This window comes from Gavia stellata, chromosome Z (assembly GCF_030936135.1).
Source record: "Gavia stellata isolate bGavSte3 chromosome Z, bGavSte3.hap2, whole genome shotgun sequence".
Taxonomy (NCBI): domain Eukaryota; kingdom Metazoa; phylum Chordata; class Aves; order Gaviiformes; family Gaviidae; genus Gavia; species Gavia stellata.
In genome coordinates this window covers 45,988,575-46,009,787 of record NC_082637.1, presented here as the reverse complement: position 1 = coordinate 46,009,787, position 21,213 = coordinate 45,988,575, and the positions used below count along the sequence as shown (strand labels likewise).

The 21,213-nt window shown below is 39.6% G+C and overlaps 1 protein-coding gene across 1 annotated transcript in view; it reads left to right on the top strand.

The window, feature by feature from the left end:
* GOLM1 (golgi membrane protein 1) overlaps positions 1 to 19,818 on the top strand; it is a 29,036-nt gene extending 9,218 nt beyond the window's left edge. Inside the window, exons 3-9 of the mRNA XM_009816887.2 lie at positions 2,856 to 2,910; positions 3,962 to 4,064; positions 10,270 to 10,408; positions 14,121 to 14,250; positions 15,486 to 15,773; positions 16,717 to 16,827; positions 17,170 to 19,818. Coding sequence (XP_009815189.2) covers positions 2,856 to 2,910; positions 3,962 to 4,064; positions 10,270 to 10,408; positions 14,121 to 14,250; positions 15,486 to 15,773; positions 16,717 to 16,827; positions 17,170 to 17,234 — 891 coding nt within the window. The 3' untranslated portion in view covers positions 17,235 to 19,818. The remainder of the gene's footprint in view (positions 1 to 2,855; positions 2,911 to 3,961; positions 4,065 to 10,269; positions 10,409 to 14,120; positions 14,251 to 15,485; positions 15,774 to 16,716; positions 16,828 to 17,169) is intronic.
* The last annotated feature ends 1,395 nt before the right edge of the window (positions 19,819 to 21,213 follow it).

Here is a 21,213-nt window from a genome sequence, read left to right as displayed (position 1 = left end):
TTGATTTATGATGGTAACAAATGCTGAAGGAGTTATTGTAGTAATGCCTCCAAGGAATATGTTTATGGAGACTGTGTAAGGCATTAATCGGATCAAATGCATGTACGTAGTTCAGAGTATGTGCTCAAAACATATGCGTTTGAAATAATTTATCTCAAAGCTTCCTCACAGGTATTTCTGCATTGTGTTTTGTTTTTTTTTTAAACAATAACTTTTAACTTCTGTGTTTCTTTAGTGGAGTATGACTTATGTAGACATGGTCTGTGGTGAATAAAAAAATAAATGTATCTCTGGCAGTTGTCATTAAAAAATTTGCTGCCCAGCTGGAGCAAGATCTTTCCATCCCTGCTGGTGGCAGTGTGGCTTTTGAGTTTTGGTTTCTGAAGACCTGCTGTCCACAACATTGACTCCAGTCAGGAGGCTGACGTTTCCTCTGTGATAGTCACAAGGACTTCTGTGCAAGACATGTTTGCAAATATAACAAGCTGGTTCTATGTTACAGAGTTACTCTGTCACAGAACATCATATTTTGATATGGTGATACAGTGAGTTTCCGAATGCTGGGTTCTCGCTACTAGGGATTGTAGGTATTGTTTTGTGGACTGAATGATATTTAAAATGTGAGTTTCTTCCTAGAACTGAGTTTTGGGATGTGTTTGCTGAGTGCTTCCCAGCAGGTTGCTTTCTTGACCTGCGTAACCCCCCCCCCCCCCCAAAAAATGATGTCTGCCTAATTCATAGCCATGAGGTGAAGATTAGTTAACACTTTGATGACAGGAGGGGTAACAGAAAGCCTGGTGTTACTGGTGCAGTCGGATTGGAAGTTGGCAGTTGGGGCACTGCCCTGTAAATTGTTAAACAGTATTTCCTGCTCAAGTTAAACAGCTAACTAGATTGTGATTTTTTTTATGTGGTTTTTTTTTTTCCTCCTGGACTCTTACCTACAAATTCAAGGAGGTAGGTGTGGCATTGTCAAAAGGAATTTTTATATGCGATCCAGAAAGATCAAGGCACACCTTTTTTTTTTTTTTTTTCCCCCTGTTGTGATTTAAGGAGCTTTTTTCACGTGGCAAATAATTTTATTCACTTCAGCTAACCACAGTTGTTACTGTCCTAATGCACAAAGCATTTAACACTTGTCTGGTTTTCTGTCAAATAAGTGGTTCTGGTATTTGGGGGTTTCATTTTAAGAAAAAAAAATCCCACAACACAAAAAACTGTGGGAACATAAAATTGCCGTGTCATACTGATTTTTCTAGTCCATTGGCAGTTTCTGGTAATGGCCAATGTTGTAAACCCTGAAGGTGATAATCATGGAACAACCTGATTACGTTGCTCATGCATTAACAAAACTTGGCATTTCCATCAAAACATTAACTTCATTTCCCCAATAAACCAGTGTAAACAAATCCAGAACCATTTTTTCACCTGTCCTGTGAGAAAGGAGAAGGAGAGGTATTAAACAATCTGAAATATATGTTATTCATGTTGTTATTATTATTTTTTCCTTTTTAACGAAGGAGCAGGGCCTTTGCTGTTGAGGTTTCACAGTGGCGTTCATGGACCGGCTGTATGTATAGAATGTGCAGGAATATTTCTTTTGTTGGGTTGAAAACAGCTGCCTCTTCATCAACACATGCGCCTCTTGGAACTGGGACTCTTTAAATGGTCAAGAAAAGACAAATCCACCCCTCTGCTCTGTGCTATCCCACTCTGATTGATTGAATGCTTCACTTTTCCTAATCAACTGGCACTTACTACTGTAGTCTTTGTGAAAAAAGTCACTGACAACATTGTCAGTGTTTCAGGGTGACTTGGGCAGACAGAATGGATGCAGGTATTTCTTTGCTTTAAAGTGGTGTGGACATACATACACATCAGTACTTGAGCAGAAACTTTAGGAAACTGGGATTTGATGTATACATCTGATGATGTATACTGACCCCTGCAGAACACTGGGGTTTCCTGGGAGAAGGATACTGAGGAAATTGGCAGTGAAGCATAAGAAATATGCTCCTAAGCCTGGACTGGATAGTTTCTGAAGGGTCAGTGGATCTCATCTTTTTGTAGTCTTAAGAAGCCTCTTCTGCACCAGACGTTCTACATGTTAAATATGAATCTGAGTTATCCTGACATCTGGCACACAGGAATTAATTTTACTTAGACTTGCCTTAGTTCTGTCAATATTCAGGTGTTTTTGGGGCACGTGTGTATATGGGTTGGTAGAGGGTGATTGATGAACATGTTCCTATGTTGACTGCCTGCTCACAATGAGAGAGAGAGCAAAGTGAGGGAATGGAACAAGTTTACTCCAGCACATTCTTATCAAAGTGAGGGAGAGGATACTTAGAAAAGTGATACAATGCAAGGGCTTCACGTTGCTTTTGTACAGTTCTTTTATGCTCTGTGACTAATGCTTTCATAGCTCATCCTTGTATGCCTGAATGCAGGTGTATTAATTCCCTGGTGAGATGGTAGTTGGTAGTAAGCTGTGCTGTGTAAATCTGACTGTGACTGCAGTTGTGAGATTAAACCAGAATAAAGCAGCAAGCAATTTTAGTAGTGGACTCTTTAAACTCCTACTCTTTTTATTTAAGTGCAGTGATATCTCCACACACGTGCACATCCCCCCCTGCACCACCCTGTTTACTGGGAAATCTGGGTTAAAATGAGCGTTGTTTGTTTATAATAGTAAATCTCTAGAGCAGCTAAAAGTTTTTTGTGTTTTGCTGTAACCCAGCACTTAGCAAAGAAAAGATCTTGTTACAAGTGCTTTGGTTGGTGTTGTTTATAATATTAGCGGTAACACAGGTCCTTTGCAATTAAAACATTGTTTTCTGTTTTGCTCCTTCCAGGCAGTGCTGATGAGTAACATCACAGTAAATGAACGATTGATCCAGAGTCTACGAGGTATGTTGTAATACAACCCCTCCCACCCCCCGCATCTGCTTCATATTGTTTTTTAAGCCCCCTGTTTTTAAGACTTGCATTTTTCTGGTGTCTTCTGAGAATGCTGCCTTTCTTCAAGTCATTGGGACTGTGTAGGAGCTGCAGTGACTTAGATCCTGCATCTGCATGGTTCCAGTTCAGTGAAGTGTCAGACTAATCTGCCTCAATGGTAGAAGCATTTATCCATGTAGTGCTTGATGGAGCACTCCTGACCCTTATGGTATAAAATAACATGGAATAAAACTAGCTTCTCTGTCTATTGTTAACATATTTATTCTTCATTCTACTTTTTGCAGCGTATTCTTGCATTCCTCCCTGAGATGTTTGGGTCATGCATTTTAGCACCAGCAGAATTCACAAACTCCTATATTAAATAAGAAAACTCGGTTTAATTAATTTCTATTCATGTCGGTGCTTCAAAATTGTTGTTAGTAATTTATTCCTCAGGAGGTCTGGGATACAGATCCTAAGTTCTATAAACAGGTAAATATGTTGTGGTGCCACCTTCTGGTGCCCTCACAGAAAGATTTCTGTCAGGAAGAAAACCCTAAATCATAGGTGCCTCTGTTTTTGAGGGACATGACTATAAATTGCATATTATTCAGGGAAGCATTGTAAGCTTGTCTTTAGATGGCTAATAAACATTAATGCCATTTCATACTATGTTCTGATTAGTATTTCATAGACCTAAAGATTTCATGGCTGAAACCTAGCAGACCAAGGGTTTGCAAACAAGTTAGAGTATTCTGTAGGAAGAAAAGGAGGTCAAAAATCTGTTACACTGTTTTTGTTAATAGGTTAGGCTGAAAGGCTATTTTTACCCAATCCTGTGCATCTTTGATGAATGAATTCAACAATTATCCATGCATTTGTGTACAAAATATAGTGAACATGACAGATGGACGGAGTTAGCATGCTTACTATCAATGTGGTTTTTGATACTTCTGTTCTAATATATTTAGGAATATATGTGTGTGTATTTTAATATATATTTTAATCCTGTTTTGGTCAGAACACTTGAAAGAGTTACAGACAGAATATGGAAAGCTACAGCTGGATGTTTACTGGTTTCAGAAGAACCAGACTAACCTTCAGAGGAAGTTCTCATATGACCTGTAAGTATGTTCTTCCTAAAAGATGGCTTCCAGAGTTGTAGGTGACTTGGTTATAACCCAGAGTATTCTAGTGATAGCTATAGCACTGTTAGTAAATGTACAGTTTTAAGGAGAAAGTAACACCTGACACATCTTCTAAAATTTCTCGCAGTTGATCTTGGAGAAGAGCATAGACCTTGCAATGCTCAGCATCTCAGTATCCACAGACTTCTCCCACACTTCTTGATGTTCCTTCCATTGCGGGAAGAGAAAGGTAGTGATATTCTCATTTAAGAGTTGGGGGCAAAATTGAAACACAAAGAGGCTAAACTCTGAACAAGTTTAAGAACTACGCTATGGGAACACCTGATGACAAGCTGTACCTCATTGAGCTGCCAGAGGTCTCAGAAAATTTTTGGTACAGTTATGGTCAGAGCCATGTGTTCTGCATTACAGTTCATACCTAATCATGTTTTTTGTTGAGCTTTCCCACTGAATTATAAGGCATGGATAACTGAACACTAGTGCTTCTCAGTATCTTTACGCTAAATACACTTTTCTGGTATTTCTAGGAATTTCTCCTGTTTTTTTTCTGTGCAGTAATGTTCTTGTTCCTGCTACCTGTCTTCACATCCTATTCTATCTTCCATCTGGTGCGCAGATACAGAAAACCAACAGAATTTGCTATTTGCATGTTCTCATAATGATTTTCCATCAAGTATATAATTGCTCTAGTGACATGTATTTTTCCAGCAGCCACTGTTTAGCCAGATTTTGTAGGAATTATGACTAAAAGTTCAACATGGCAATCAAAGAACTTGAATTCTGCAGGCCAAACTTGACATCCCTTTTTTCTCTTTTTTTCCCTGCTTAAGAATTAAGGATTAGTGTTAGTGCTTTTGGGATACTTATTGATTACCAGTTGGTTGTATACTCTTTTTTTAGGGCATGATTACTCATTTAATGATGATGACCCAGATGGATTGTATTAGTGGAGTTCTAATAATTTAGGACTTCTAGTAGAAAAGTAGAAGGAAGTTGGAGACTTAAGTTTGTACCAACCTTTTATTAAGCCATGTTGCATTTACATGTCTGTTAAGGCACTTTTTCTCTGTAAATTTGTTGCGTACCATGGTTGTTATGCACCACCTCTTTGCTGTTTAGTTAAACGACAGAGCTGGGAGTCCTGAAGCTTTGTTGATAGTTCTTTGCTAGTTTGAGTATGTTTGCCAGCATCTTCCTTGTAAGGCTGAGATCAGCAAGAATAAATGGATCTGTAGGTGTATGTAAGTGCTCTACAGTCATGCTCTACATGAGAGCTACATCCTTGAAGCACTGGATTGATATACATTTGCAGGGAAGTGATACAAGGCCCATGTAGTGAGTTTGGTTTCTGAAAACTCAGGTTTATTGCCCATGTCTGGTGAAATGTTTTCAAGTACAGCTCCGTTGAGGAAATCACCATCAGAGCATCCCTGCTCATGGGAGTGTACTGTAAAGAATCCCTATTTGTTTAACAGAATAAGGTTGGATCTGGAGGATACAGCTCCAGGGTCGAGGCTGGCTCAAGGTGAAGAGCTAAACAAGTTACAGTGGTGAAGATGGGTTTGCGTGCGTCAGGGTAGATGTAGAGACAGGCGTGATAATTCAGCCATGCACTAACTGAATAGGGATGCAGCTAGCTGGTCTGCCTCTAGTTGATCCTGAGGCAGGTGCACTATTTCCTGCAGTCTCCATTGGAGTCCATAAAAGCAGTTATCCCACTGAAGGAGTTACGCTTCCTTCGCTAGCTTTGCTGAATAACACTTAAGGGTTCATTTTCTGTTTCTGGATTTTTTTGTAGCTATGCAAGTGAGGATAACAAACTTTGCACTCACATTTTCATGGAATGCTTTGTAGCTTGGGCACCCTGTAGCATTCGCGCAGTTCTAGCAGAAACATATATAAATGGATATTTTAAATGTTGCTTGTTGTGTACCTTTAGGGGGATGCTGGAACATTAATATTTCACTGTTGTAGTAATTTACATTACTAGCTTTGCATTGTGTTCTGGTAGTTGTAGAAGCGTACATCTGATTGTACTTGGTTACATGTGGTCCTCTTTGCTGTTACTAAACACTTACTTAATACTGTCATTTTAGATGATTACGAACACCTTTTTCCAATGTGATTATAGGCCTAGAAAAACAAGTATTATTTGAGAAAGACTCAAAGTGTTACTTTTAATCTGTCTTCCTTCTTCCCCTCAATATTAGGAGTAAACCAACATGTTGCCTCTCTGTTCATCTTTAGTAGGCCGTGACAGGATGGGGCATTAGACCTGCTTTTGTGCTATGCCAGCATTTCTTCCCTTGACTTGGAGTTGTGTGGATGAAGGTTTCACATGTTATATATCAAGTACACCTTGCTCAGTGGAAAAATGGAGAGGAGTATTGTATGATTGAAAGTGTTACAAAAAGATATCAGTATTCAAATGCTTTTTTTTAACTGCATGTGTTGTAACTCACTCTTTTTAAACAATTGGATGTTGCACTGTAGAAGACAGTGATAGAATCGGTTGTGCATGTGGAATACATAAGAACAAAATTTGTTAACTAACAAGGCACAAAAATCATTGTTATTCTCATGCCCACGTCTTGAAGTTTCATCTCAGCATTTTTTTTTTGAGCAAGCTTAGTGTTTTCTGTACAGAAGTCAGCAGGAGTTATGTGAACTTACTGGTATTGTGTGCAAAAGGAGCTCACGTTCCTCAGCAATTGACTTACCAAGGTACCCTTGGTGCACACTGTCCCCAGTGCTGCCTGCCTGTGCTAGAGCTTGTGCAGCAAAGGCTGACTGGCAGTACTGATCCTTCTCCCCTGCAGCAGAGAGAAAACGGAAGCCTCTGGGATGATCTTTTGAAGTTTCAACATTCAGGTGCATTTTGATTCCTAGGAGCTTTCTTTGTTACGTAGCCACTTCTTTGGAAATTTTCTACCTGTAAAAATCTGATACTATTTCTTGCAGCCCTGACAAGTGTAAGAGTGTGAGTGCGCCAGTCATCTTTTTTGGCAGGGATGAAAGGAGCTGATGATATGTGCTCCTGGAGGACAAAGGTGCTCTGTTTCTCACGGTGGGGGCGGGGCAGCAAATCCAGCAGCCCGGGAGGGGAGAGTCTGCACACACCTTCCCATGCACACAGAACACGCCTGTATGTGGCCAGGTACACATGTTAATACGGACACATGAAGCATGAACAACGCCAGTAGCCTTGTCCCGCTCCCCTGAGGGTGGAGCTCATGCAAAACGTACTTGTGTACGTACATACCGGCTGGCACCAGTCCCTGCACTGCCCACACGCAGCACTCCCACCCCAGTCTGACTCCAGCTGCTGCACGCACACACCCACCAAATAGAGAGTCCCTCACCCAGGAAAGGGTTAAAAAGGCATTTAATAAGAAATGGGACAGACTGAACTGATCAAGTGCAGGGCAAGACCAGGCAAGCACACCGACCAGCAACATGTTTACATACGACCGATTTTGCTTATCCCCTTATTTCTCTCTTTTCTCATGCTTTTTCCTACCAGAGACCCATCCCTTTCCCTGCCTTTGGTCCCATAATAAGGCTTGTTCTGATGTGTTCTACACCTGCATCCCATAATGTGTCCCCCACCCTGGGCAGGAAACACCTTGGTCCTGTTGACTCATCTTGATGGGTTTCACAACTGGACACGAAGGCTGAGGCTGACCTGACACAGCTCTGGGGCTGTGGGGTGGTCAGGACAGGGTGTCTCTTCTAAGTCTGTAATTTAGGCTCCCCGCTGCCCTTGTGCCTCTGTGCTTCTTTGGGCTCATGGAAGTGGACCTTGGATGGGCTGCTGGCTGCTGTGATGGGCCTGGGAGCAGCTGGGGAGGGTATTACTTGAGCTTCTTTGTGTGTGCACCTGTGAGCTCTTCATCACAGAAACTAATTCTGATCTTGTGAGAGAGAAAACATGACACAGAGACTGAATTTAAGAGCACTGGGTTTGCACATTTGAAGTATGTCATGTCAATGGGATGAGGTGGAGAAAATAGTGCTGTACTTGTGCTTCAGAAGTTGTTGTATGCGTGAGTAGAGTATTCAAGTCTCCAGAAATCCCCTTTAACAAGAAGGGAATTCCTTCACAGATAACAAATTAAAAGTTATGAGGATTTGTCACAGATGTTAAATGAACTTTATTTTCATGTGCAGTGTGGGATGAAAGAACATTTACGAAAGGTTGCTCTATCTCCAGCTTCAGGTTGTCTGTATACTGCATCTTTCTCAAGCTTGCAAACGGAGGTGCATGCAATTCAGATGTCCTTTTGTTTCCTAGAAATTAGTGAATGTGTGCATAACTCAAGCCTGTGTTGTTTTGTTGTCTCTGATGTTCAACTTATGAGGCACTGTTTATTTTAATGACTCTTCCATGTATTAGCATTAGCAAAATCAGACTTTAGAATAATGCCTAGTCAAGAAGAAACAGTAATAAAGGTAATTAAGTTGTCAGTTCATGAAGGTAATTAAATTTGCCAGTTCATAGCATATCTGTCTACCACTCCTCTTCCTTTCTGGGTGTGAACTGCAGAACAGATTTTTTGCTTTTAAAAAGGAGAGGTGGAGAAGGATGAAAGTGCAATAAAAATGAGTGACTTGCTGTCGTAGAGGGCACGAGTGCTGAGAATTCCTCTGGATTAGATAGTAGCTTATTTGCAGCTTGAGGAACTGGAACACGCCCATCTGAACCAGCTGGTGTTACACCGCGGGTTTTAACACTCTGCCAGAGCCAAGCTCAGAAATTCATCCCCCTTCTGGCTTAGTGAGAGGGAGGTAGAACTTGCAGTATGTCGCCAATGTTGTTGGCCACAGGATGCTGAGAGAGGTTTTGCGTGCAGAAAGATGCGTTTGCAGGGTCTGTAGCTGATGGTGCACATTGAACTCAAAGTTACCTTAGAGTGAAAAAAAAAAAAAGGAGAGAGTGACAAAGGCAAAAAGGGTTAAAAAACCCCAACAAACTCCTTTGTTGCTGGGGCCAGCAGGGAAGAGAAGCAGTGTGGTCCCCAGCTAAGCCTCTTCCTTGGGCATGCTCTCCAGTGCAGTGGGTGCTGACAACAATGATGATTTTTCACCACATTTTCCTCTAGCATGATGCACTTCTCATCAGGGTCCACTCAAACCCACCGTTGCTTGTTCCCATTCATGGTGGGATGAAAGCATACTTGGGGTCATATAATGGCTGGTTTCTAAGTCGTCTTCATGTGTGTTACAGGGTAATGCTTATCTGCCTTGTTATTTACTAGGTCTTGTTCTTCCTCTAATATAAACCAGAAGTTACAAAACAGGTTATGAAGAGAGTGGGGGAGAAAGGGTGATCTTGCCCTGATGGCAGTTACTTCCCACGAGAAACCCAGCTCGACAACACTCCTGGGGTTTGCACAGGATCCTCAGCACAGCTGCAAAAGGGGAGAAACACTGCCCTGGCAGCTTCATGAAAAACGCTGCTGCAACAGCCTAGGGCTTACCTAGAGGTTATGGAGCTGTGAGGGAAAGGCAGGCTACAGAACTGCAAACAGAAGACCCCTGGTGTTGTGAAGGTTAAGGCACTAATGGCACTGTCTAACTATTAGAAGTATATAAAAGAGATACAACACTTGTACCTTTCGGAAATACTCCTTTTGGAACTTACAGTAGCTACTGATGAACTCCGTTTCTGTAACATATGTTTTGTTATGTCTTGCAGCACTGCACTTCCGTGAAATACTGAGAAAGGGTGTTTAGTTTGCTAGCATTAGCTTACCCCTGTTTTTTATTTCAACTGCTACCTTGCTGTTTCCTCTTCCTAGCTAAAATCCAAATACACATTTCTGTTATCATACTAGAAGTGATTGAGGGATCAAATTTCATTGACTTCAAAATTCATGACTGAAATTGACTGGTTAGCAAAAGACAAGAAAATTAATGTAGCTTGTTGAGCTGGTCTAACAAAAGCAGTTTAAATCAATTTATTCCTGTAGAACTGGGACTGCCTGCACCACAAGTTTGTCCTTAGCACTTACGTTAACACCCCATTTTTTCCTACTGACTTCTCAAATGTAAGCAAGGATAATGGAACTAAGAAAATAATAAGATGGAAAAAAAAAGGAATAAATCATTTTACAAAAGAACATTTTAGAAGAGTGTGGATGAAAGTTAACAACTGCTCACTTGTTCATGTTTTCTCCAGCTCACAGTGCATCAACCAGATGAAAGAATTAAAAGAACAATGTGAAGAAAGGATAGATGAGCTTACAAAAAAGGGTAGTGATGTACCACAAATCAAAGAAAACAAAGACTTCTCAGAAGACTCAAAAAAAAATAGCCAGGTATGGTTTGGGTAATGCCTTAAGAATCTTTTTCTTTGTAATTCTTAAGGGGTTTTCCACCTTTCTACTATTTCCAACTAACATTAGCCCATCTTGTTAAGTTTTGCACTGCTTTCCTTCACATTTGTTGAATGTTTCTGATCTATGGGAAACGGAGTTATTCCAAGGACAGAACATGGCAGAGATCCTGCAGGAGACTCCAAATCACTGTGTTTCTGAGACGGGCAGAATCTGAGAGGTGATACTCAGAGTGGTGTGGAGCGCATTAAAGAATATTTACACTGCTGAGCTTTGGTTCACAACTCCTTTTGACTTTGTTAAAGGACTTAGTTGCTTTGTGTGTTGAAGGTATGTGTTGAGGATAAATTGTGAATCACTTCAGAGCAGCAGCAAGCCTTGAATATGTTCCTGTAGTCCAAGGGTCTTTGAGGTCCATCAGCCACAAATTTTCACAGAAATCCTAACTTCAGCCTTTTTCAGTGGGACTGAGGGGACTATCAAGTGTTTTAGCTGTTTGCTTTTGGGTATTCTGAGTCAAAGAACCATGAAAGGCGTTGCTCTACGTGACATGAGAAGGCTTACTAGGATATGGCAGGCTTGCCACATAGGGCGGCTGCATGCCAGCTGACTCTTTCTTCCTGGGGTACAGAGAGCGGGAGGAGATCCTGACAAAAGGAAATTTCAGATCTTCCTGTTGTCTTGGCATGTGAAGCAGGATTTGGTCAGGGATAGGACTTGATTGGTTAAGCTTGATACAGATGGCCCTGGAAACACACCGTGAAGCTCCTGGTTGAGAAGGCAACTAATTTATTTCTGTGTACTGAAGCAGCCCTTTCCTCCGGCCTCTGAGCACTGGTTAGAGAAGTTACATTTTCTCCATGTGATTGCAGTGGGGCCTTTCTCCCATACCTGAGTGGCCAATTCTCATTGCAAAGACGGTGGGGGTTTGGTGGTATATGCCCTTTTCTTTTTTGGCTAGGAAAAGGCTACTAGAAGAAACAGTTTGACGACTTCAGAAGTGGAAAGGGTAAAGCAACGAGGGCTGAAGGTGGGTTTTGCAAATAGCTGGAAATGGGTGGGAGAAAATGGCTGAAACATCTGCCCAGAGACCGCTAGATGTTCAGGTAATGGTTCCAGTCTGTGTTGAGTCCTACAGTGGTGGGAGATAGAACTGCCAAAGTTTGTGACTTTTTATCCTGGGTACCTGCGTTTTAGAGGCAGGAAATGCTAGCCGGTTATCCCTTCCAAAAAAAAAAAAAAAAAAAAAAAAGTGAAAGGTCTTGTTCGTCAAAAATTTTTATCAACGGTGTCAAATAAGTAAATAAAAAGTAATAATAGCAATTGTAAATATATAGTAATAAGTAAAAAGCCCATCATTTGGAGAAGATACTTTTGTTTGACAGGCTGTTTGGAAAGCTGATGTGGGGAAGACCATACTAGAGAGGTGCTTAATTTAATTTCTAGTGTTGCTTTGCAGTAGACTTCCATTTACATTACTTGTACCAGATGCTTGGTTTTTTTGTTTATTTTGGGGTTTGGGCTTTTTCTTACCATTTCCAGTTTGGAAGGGAAATCATCCCAGAAGTAACCTGAGGAGTCTGGCTGAAGTCCCTCTGCCTGACAATTTCAGTCTCCTGCAGCAAGTCCCATACCTGGAGGCAATGTTTACTCAAAGTAGGCAGCAGGTTAGGCAGGGCAGGTTATCTGTTCTCCTTTTAATCTGTAGATGGGATGGTCCCAGATGAGATAACAGCTAATAGAGCTAAGCCTAAATAAATCTTGTCTGCTTGTAGTAGCAGACAAGTACTAGTACCTATGACAGTGTTTTCTACGTCAAGCTGTAACCTTCTCAGTTGTTTGTTTGCCCAAGGATTGCAACTTTTTGCTTGTACAAAAGGTGAGTTACTTATCATTAGGGCAAGGTGACCCTGAGGAAATCTGTGTATGTTTTTAGTCAGTATTTTTAGCTGGAATAATTCCTGTTTGTAAGATGTGTATATGCTTATGTAATGGAAAGGTCAGACTTAGAGAAAAAAAATCGAGTGTTGGTTGGTGAATAAATATACAGTTTTTCTTACAGCTCTGTATTTTAAGGAATGATGTATACTTCTCAGTTGAGGTATATACAACATGTTCCAATTCTTACCTTTTTATCCAACCACTTCAACTTAAAAAAATTTCAGCATACACCCTTTTATTTGACACCAACATTAAAAATTACTGAGCTAGAAATTTAAAATAATACAAGTTAAGGGCTTTTGCATGTTTAATTAAGAGGTGATTTCTTGCTATTAAGTGCAGGCTCTGTATTTTTACAGAAGAATTCATGCCCAGCATAAAGCGAAAAATGGTCTTATGTTCAGTTTCTGATGATTTCTACTGTAGAGAGTGACCTCAAGGGGCTGAATTATTTATAAAACACAAGCATTTTCAAATACAGCATTTTTGTTTTAATGACTGAAGGAAGATGGAGTTGTTCTGAATATCCTTACTGCAATAAACAAATATTCTGTGGTAATGCTTGCTTCTGAAGCTTTTGTAAGATTATCTGTTGTTGATGCTGGACTTCATGGTGTTGACCCAACAAGGTCTTTAGTTCTGCCTGACTTTGACTGAGCTTAAACATTTTCCAAACTGCCAAGTAATCGTATCCTACAAATCCTCTGCAGCTTTGGCTTTTTGGTTATTCCACCACTTCTGCAGACATTTTTCCAAATGTCTGCGTGAACACTTGACAACGGTGTTTTATTGACCTGCTTAAAACAACGGGTAGCTACAGTCTGATCAACAATCGTAACAGAAAACTTTCTGTTGACTGTATGACTTTCAATACCATAAGGTTTTCTATTCATTTGTGTAGTACTAGGTATAAAAAGGTTTATGTCTCTAAATGTCTGGATGCTTGTTTTTTCTCTGTGTCTGTTGATTTTTTTTTTTTTTTTTTTTAAGAGAAAACAACCCCCTCCCCACCCCAACAAAAAAATCCTTGTAGAACAAACATTTTCATTCCAGTCTGGTTTTTTGCACAAAAGCTAGTGTGGCGCAGCACAGGCTCCAGGCACATCTCATGTTCAGTGTTTGTGTGAACTGAATTGACATAGCTCTCAGCCAATTAAATGCTATTATAAGTAAAATTGTACATAGAATTTTATTGCTACATTAGAAGATCTTCAAGTTGGTGTACATCTGAGCCATGGCAGATGCTGAGAGCAGTCTAGTACCAGTATTTAATACATTCTGAAGTAAGCTCCATCACATTAAACAGATACCATTGTCTAGTTGGTTGATTTATGTTTTCTTCTCTTAATCCTGCATTCAACATAGTTTTAGACCAGTTCTGTACAGGCTTGCTTAATCAAAGTCTTCTTATGCCCCAACTCAGTTTACCTGTCCCTGTACATTAGTAACAGTACTTAATGCCATCTTTTTTTTTGCTCTGCTGACCCTGACATGGTAGCAGGGCAACAGTGGAGAAAATGCGTGGTGTTACAGTTCTGTGACCCGCAGAGAATAACAGGTAGTGTTTCTTGTAAAACACTAACCAAGCACAGTAACCCTGTGGTTAGCTGCAATTAGATTAAAGAAGGTATGTTAAATTCTCCCAGCGTGTTGTGCTGTTACATAGAAACATCACATCTAACTTCTACTTCCCTTTCCAAGTCCAGGAGTAGTTATACAGAGCAATACTTATCTGTGTGCATTCACTTTATAGGTTAATACTCAGCTGCCACCCTTGAAGCAAACTGAGTTCAAGCAGGCTGAGTTGGAACAGCAGAAACACGGTGAAGATGTACCTAAAGCAGTACCTACAGTAAAAAAGATAGACCCGCTGCAGGCTAAAGGTGAGCTGGAAATCACTACCTTATTCACAACTGGTTAAGAACGTTTGTAATTTAGTTAAACATTCAAAAAACATTTTTGTACAGAAAAAAAAAAGTGACACCAGTAGACTGAACTATAATCGGTTTTCCTGTGAAGAGGTATAAGATCTATTCAAGCATTTTTATTACTAGCATTTCTGTTGGTTCAGTTTTGTTGCAATTGACATGTTGCATGTAAAGGAAAAAACAAATATTTACAATTCTGGAGTCTTCTTCCTCATTTAATACAGAGAAAATATCCTGCTTTTGGAAGCAATGATTTTCAAGCACGTTTAAAATTTGCTTTTTTAGTAAGCTTGACACATGTAGCCTGCTACGCCATCCTATGGAATAGCTGAAAGTTAGGCTTCAAACAAACACGCATCCATGCTTCCCATGTGTTGTCACTGAGCAAAATGCAAACAAGGGAAATGATATACAGGCGATCAGATTAGTTAACCTAATGGTTGCTTTCGGCACTAAAGTCTCAGAAACTATTAATGTGAATGGAGGTATCCTCGTTCATCAGTCTCGCATAGTACTGTGTGTGACAGAAATTCAATTTCCTAACAATCTTGGGAGCGTGCGACTCTCATTTTAGAGAGCTAGCAATTGAAGGCAACATCTATATATAGTTTATTCAGGCAAATTTTATTGGTGTTTTTTAGTTAAAAAATACAGATACACAGGAAAAAAGGTACAGTAATGTCAGCTAAGATTAATAGCCCTCCTGTACTTCCTCTTCATATTTAAAAGTAAGAACAGCTTTGACTTACTTGCAAATCTGTCCATGTGACTGTTTTGTCCTGAGCTACTTTTGAACACCAAATTTTTTTTGTTAGTAAAAAAATGTAACAGACAGAACCTGATGCTTACATAGCACACTGCAATTTTTATTTAAACTGCTCTGTTCACCTGCCCAATTTATTAACTGCACATACCAAAATTTTCAGTAGGTAGACATGTGAATCTTTTGACAGTAAACAATGCCACAGTAGACTCTACAAGTCTCAACCTTTAGATGTTCCCAGTAGGAAAAACATGAGCTGTCTTCTTTGTTTTTCTCTTTGGAACTGATGTGGTTGAAAGATACTCTTTCAGAGGAAAACCAAGAATTGAACGAGAAAGATAAAGCAGTATTTATTAGAGGTTTTTAACTTGTGCCACCACTGAAAGGCATTAGGTTTTTTACTGAGAATAATTTTTATTGTTTACAGAAAGAATAAATGGCTTAGCTGAAATCAGAAAACAGGAGCCTAAGGCAGAAGAGGAGAAACTTTCTAGTGAACTGAAAACCCCACAGGATTCACTCAAGGCTGCTGCAGGTCATAAGGAGATGCTGCCCGAGTCAGAGAAGGAGCTGAATCCATCTGAAGATGAAAAACATGTAGCAGGGCAAGATGCGTTACAGCCGGCAGCAGAACAGGCTGCCAGTGAGGAAATTGAGAGGGAGCAACTCCTAAATGATGACGCTAAGCAGGATGACTCGCCCCCTGGAAAGGCTGGTTGGTAGCATGTCACATACATATTGTTAAAAACAGTAAAGAAATGGAAGTGTGGAATAGGGCATGATTTTTGCAACAGTGGTGGCAGCTGGCCAGACTTAGTGTAAGGTTTCATAAAGGTTAGTGTGAGATGTAAAAGGTTGGTTAGTCCCCAGCAGCTTTCTACAGTCACTGGGTAAAGATGAAGACTTCTGTTTGTGCAACATGGAGCTACCAGGCTGGGTTCTTCTGCACCACCATACCCTTCCTCTGTCTCTCTGTCCATTGGCTGTACAAGGCATTTGGGGAAATAGGCCCCAAAACTTTTTGGTATTGATAGGAATCAGAAACAATGTTTCCATTTACTTCTGAGCTCTCCATGTAAAGAAATCTTAAGATAGTCAGTAGAAGTTGCTTGAGATGAATAAATGACTGGGTGAAGAAAGTATCTTAAAGAAAAGCACTTTTGTGTCAAGTTTTTTTTTGTGCATATCATAAAGCACACTCTTTAATGCTATATTCACAGCTTTCTGCTTGGTGGATAAACTAAAACTGGAAGGGGGAAAGCTGAGATACACTTTAGCAGTGGTGGTAATACAATTACAAGCAACCCTACAGTCAAGTGTTCAGCATTGGCTTCAGGTTTTACTCTTCCTTAGGCTGTCCTTTAATGTATTCTGAAATTGTTTAATGCTTTTCCTTTCTTTCCACCTGAGTGCTGACTGAATTTTATTACACTTTCCAAATTATTCTGTCTTTTATCTAGTTCTTTAGACAAGATTTACAGCAAAAGCTGCTCCAAAACTTACCAGTTCAAAAGGAAGAATAGTATGAAAACCTACTGTAAACAGCAATTCATTCAGCAGCAAAGTAAACTCTGTGGAAGACTGTTAACAGTAACCGTTTCTTGTGCAGATGACCTTATGGTATAGCATAAAACTAATTAATCTTAACATTTTTCCAGACAAACAGGAACAGGAACTGAATCAGGACAAGGATGTTGATTACAATTTAGATGAGAATGAAGCTGAATCAGAAACAGACAAGCAAGCAGCACTTGCAGGCATTGAAAATGGTAAAAAAAGAAGAAAAAAAGTTTTATCCTAAGTATCACATGCTGAAAATTTTATGATGATATTTTGAATAGTATCCAGTAGCAGATACAGCTAGCTAATTTATGTTTGTGCCTTGAGGTTTCCCTCATGTTGACAGTGTGACCTATTTTCTGTATAGCATCACTGAAGCTACTGTTTAACGTGATGAGGAGGGATGGTATCTGTAGCTTTACTATACCATACAGTACTTAGCGGGAGAAATTTTGAAAGGACTGTTGTGTTTTAAGTAGTTCTTCATCTAGAAAACAATCACTTCTGTCTCTTAAAGAGATTTCTGTACCTTTTTCTTTTTTCCTCATTAGTTCAAAATCCTGAAGATAGGAAGAACCACTTACGTGAGCAAAGTGAAGAACAACAGAGATTGTGAACAAAGGCGGTTCATGATGCAACTTAGTCACCTCTTCACATAAATGCAGCAATGAAGAGAACAAAGTGATCTGAGACTGTTCTGATTATCTTCTCAAGGCTTTGATAAGGGCCCAAATGAAGTAGTATTTTCTTGTGAAATTTTAGTACTGTTTCAGTGGTGAAAAAAAATTTTAAATCTCTGGAGGCTTGTTTTAAAGCAGCTTGACCTCTGCTGTGACTCTTTCCTTCCTACCAATTATAAAATTGAAACCAGCTAACAGTAAGTGTAGTAACTTTGAAGTCAGCTAACTTTGTACAGTCATACTATGATAACAATGTGTAGATTGGTGGTAGATGAGAGACAGTCCTCTGCCAAGGATGGATCTCTCCCCTGAACAATGCAGTAGAGAAATCTCCAGCCTACTTTTAAGAAGAGTTTAAGAGGAGCTAACTTACCTTGACAAAACATGGATGAAAAATGGCCCATGCTGCAGTCTGCCCTTGTGACTATTCTAGCACCTTTTTACTGCAATGTAGGTAGAGTGAGAAAGCATGATAGTCCTCAGATATTATGCAGTATGATATTTTCCTGGGCCTCCTAAATGAAATTGCTAGGTTACACTATCTGTAACCAGGCTGAAACTGTCCTGGTTGTGTTCTTGGCTTTTAGGTTAAAAAAAAAAAGGATTCTGACAACAGTCTCTTCTCATTAAAAGATTAGCAGGAAGATTTTTCTGAAAGCTTTGTTGGACTCCCGTTCACAAGATCAGTACTAGGGTATGGTTCCGTTACCACTAACTTGCACAAGTTCAGAGTGTAAAAATTGGAACTCGCAAACTTTTCATGACAGAAGCCATCTGAAATCATGTGCTATGACCAGCCTTTACTCCACCCAGCCACTGTCTTCTGCTAAAAAGTAGAAAGGCAAATGCTTGCCTTGTGGAACAGCAGTCTCAGCTGTTCGAAGTGACTAATCTTCTCTGCTGGACTTTTGAAGAAGGTAAACCAGACTATGCATTTACCAGACATCTCAATGTCTCCCACAGATGAAGCTGTAGTTGTGAAGTCCTATGTTATGCACAATATTGATAATGTTCTGTAGTCTTTGTCTTTTCTGTAACTTGCTGAATGTGAACTAGAAACTAGTTTTACTTGAGATAATCTAGAAATACCCTCTACTACCACTAAGGCACCTGTAACTGCAATCCCACCTGCATTGTGTGTAGCCAGCTGTTTTGAAGATGGTATTTCTGTCTGTTCTCACAACTGACACCTGTGTTTGCAGCAGTCTGTCTTTGCAAGCATGAACCAACCTCTGTTGAGACAGTGTGGGAGCAGACACGACTAACTTCCCAACCAGCAATTCCATTTAAAAAACCACAAATTTTTCTTGGCTGTCTCTTAATGGACTTCATTTTGTAACTATTTGTGTGGTGTGTCATTCCTCAGTGTACTAGTTTAAAACCCCTAAACCTTAAGATGCCCAAATACGCAAGTGGAAGGCTGGTTCTTTTGTGTATGTAAAGAGTATTAGTTGTCATTGAGTGAAAGGCAGAGCTTAAGTCAAATGGTGACTATTAAGCCTCAGTATGTAAACAGGTCACTGATTGGCTCTCCACATATAACTTGAATTCTTCTAAGAAAAGCACTAACTTCCATTACTGAGTTCTTGGTTACTTAAATGGTGAAAAAAACAGAGTAAGTTGGACTTAACTGGTCTGGGTTACTACAGTCAGTATAGCAGGGAAAACAAATGCTTGTAAGCAGGAGATAAAAGGAGGTATAAGCATATCTTTTAACTGACAAGTATTGGGAAACTTGAGCTATTTATTGTTATTTTTTGCAAATAATGGCATGTTTTAACATCAAAATGTTTACACATACTCTGAGTAAAAGGGGCATTTTCTTAGGGTGTACTCTGTAAACAATTACATAGCTGAGATGAAGTTAATCAGGAATTTAATAGTGATTGTTAAAAAGCATATATTCTAACAGTATAAAATGTACAGTGAAACACTGTATTCAAATTGAATGAATGCTTTTAACTTGAAACTGGTAAAATCTCAGACAAAATCCTTGAGGTAATTAATATACTGCCAGAGAATTCTTTTAAAACAAATTGTTTTGGCTATGTATCTGTACAGTACCCAAACCTGACTGGACTTCTTGATAGCCAGCTAGATGATGTCCTCTCCATAAACAAGACCAGCTTTGTACAAAGCACACTTGTTCGACCTCAGGCAGTAGGGGGTTTGAAAACCTGGGTAAGAGCAATGTTCAAAAGCGTAAAGGAATACAGTCTTATTGTCAGTGGCTTCAGGTGGCTACAGGAATGTAGCTAAGTTAGTAGATTTGTAGTAAACAAGGGGCCTGTATGTCTACTATCTAGAATTTTAAAATTAAAGGACTGTCAGTTGAACAAAATGAGATTCATTTGGAACTGTGGTTTATATAGTGTTGTGTATCACTAAGATTTTTAGTTGCATGAGGCAGGGAAAGCATCTTTGCTGTAATCATTGTGGGGTTAAATTAACACTTATCCTTGATTTTTTTTAAAAACTAAGCCTGATCCATTTTAAAATAAAAATAATCTTTGCTGTGTATTTATTCTGTACAGTTCACTCACTTCTAATGTTAATGAAGATGGGAAGATGATAATTCCTATTGTTTTAGTTCTATAAATGATGTGGAACATGGTTTCTCTTTTACTTGCTGCCTCCTTTGAAGAATTACCAAAGGCTGTCCTTGAGCTGCTGTCATGTAGTTCAAAATTTAAGACAAAGATTTTCATGATTGTTTACAAGAAGGCAGCAAAAGCCACATGAATGACCTTGAAGCAGTTGTTTGCTGTCTTTACAACTACATTTTCCAGGACTTTCATTCCTTTGGCAATGATACAGAAGCATTCAAGTATATTAATAATGATGATAAGCAAGCATGTAAAATGGTATGCAACCTCCTTAGCAGAGAAATCACAAAAAGCATGTCTTCCAGGCCATACTCCTGCTTATTTCAAGAAGGTACAAATTGCTGGCAGACAAGTGGGTGTTCCACTTCACTTCGGAGTTTCTTCACTGTTTTCCAGCTGTAGCTCAGCAGTGCTACTCCTTAGGTGATGGAGTTAAAAGGGCTATTACTATATGTTAGGAAAAACACAAACAAGTGTCTTGTATGGTCAAGAGGGAGTTACAAGCTCATGACTATGGAGGAAGCCATTTTGCACTAAAATGAAGAATTGTCCTGTTCAACACAGCCAAAGCTTGAGGATTTGCTTTTATGGCCCAGGTAAGATTTGGCAGTATGGGTTATCAATGTGCAAGTTGGCTTTTAACTTTTTTTTCCCTCTTGTAGCAGAAAGTTGCTTAGCACAACAGCTTACCTCTATTATTTCACATCTGGAAGCACAGGAGGAAGTGCTGTTCAAGGAAGGAAAGGGTAGGCTTGGGGCTCATCCTGTTTGGGATTTCTGCTAATATCAACCATTACAGAAGGCAGTAGGATCCAGCAGCAGCATTGCAGTCAAAACAAGAGAATGAAGGTCATGCAAGAGCTGACTGAGGGATGGAACAAATTAGCAATCCCTCCTTTGCAATAGAAAAGTAACAACATGATTGAAATAAAGTTGCAGAGTAGTTAAAATACATTCCTCCTGTTGTGTTCCTGTGTGACTATTCAGTGCTAGCTACCTAGATTCTCCTACATTTGAGAAAAAATACCTCCTAGACAACTGGCTTCAGTAAAACAAAAATCACCAAATTCTGGACAGTAGAAGCTAAATTACTAGTTTTTGTCTGTGCTTAATTTCTAAAAAGATTGTTTTAACTTGTAGGACTTGGCAAGAAAAGAACCCAGTCTTTCTACTTGCAAAGTGAGCAAATTTGATGCAATTTAGGCAAAAATATGGAAACTCACAATCTCTCCAAGTGGCTTGGTTCAAAGCAGAATTTCAGTAGCTCAGCTCTGCCTGTCAGACATGAGGCTCTACTGCAGCATTTTTA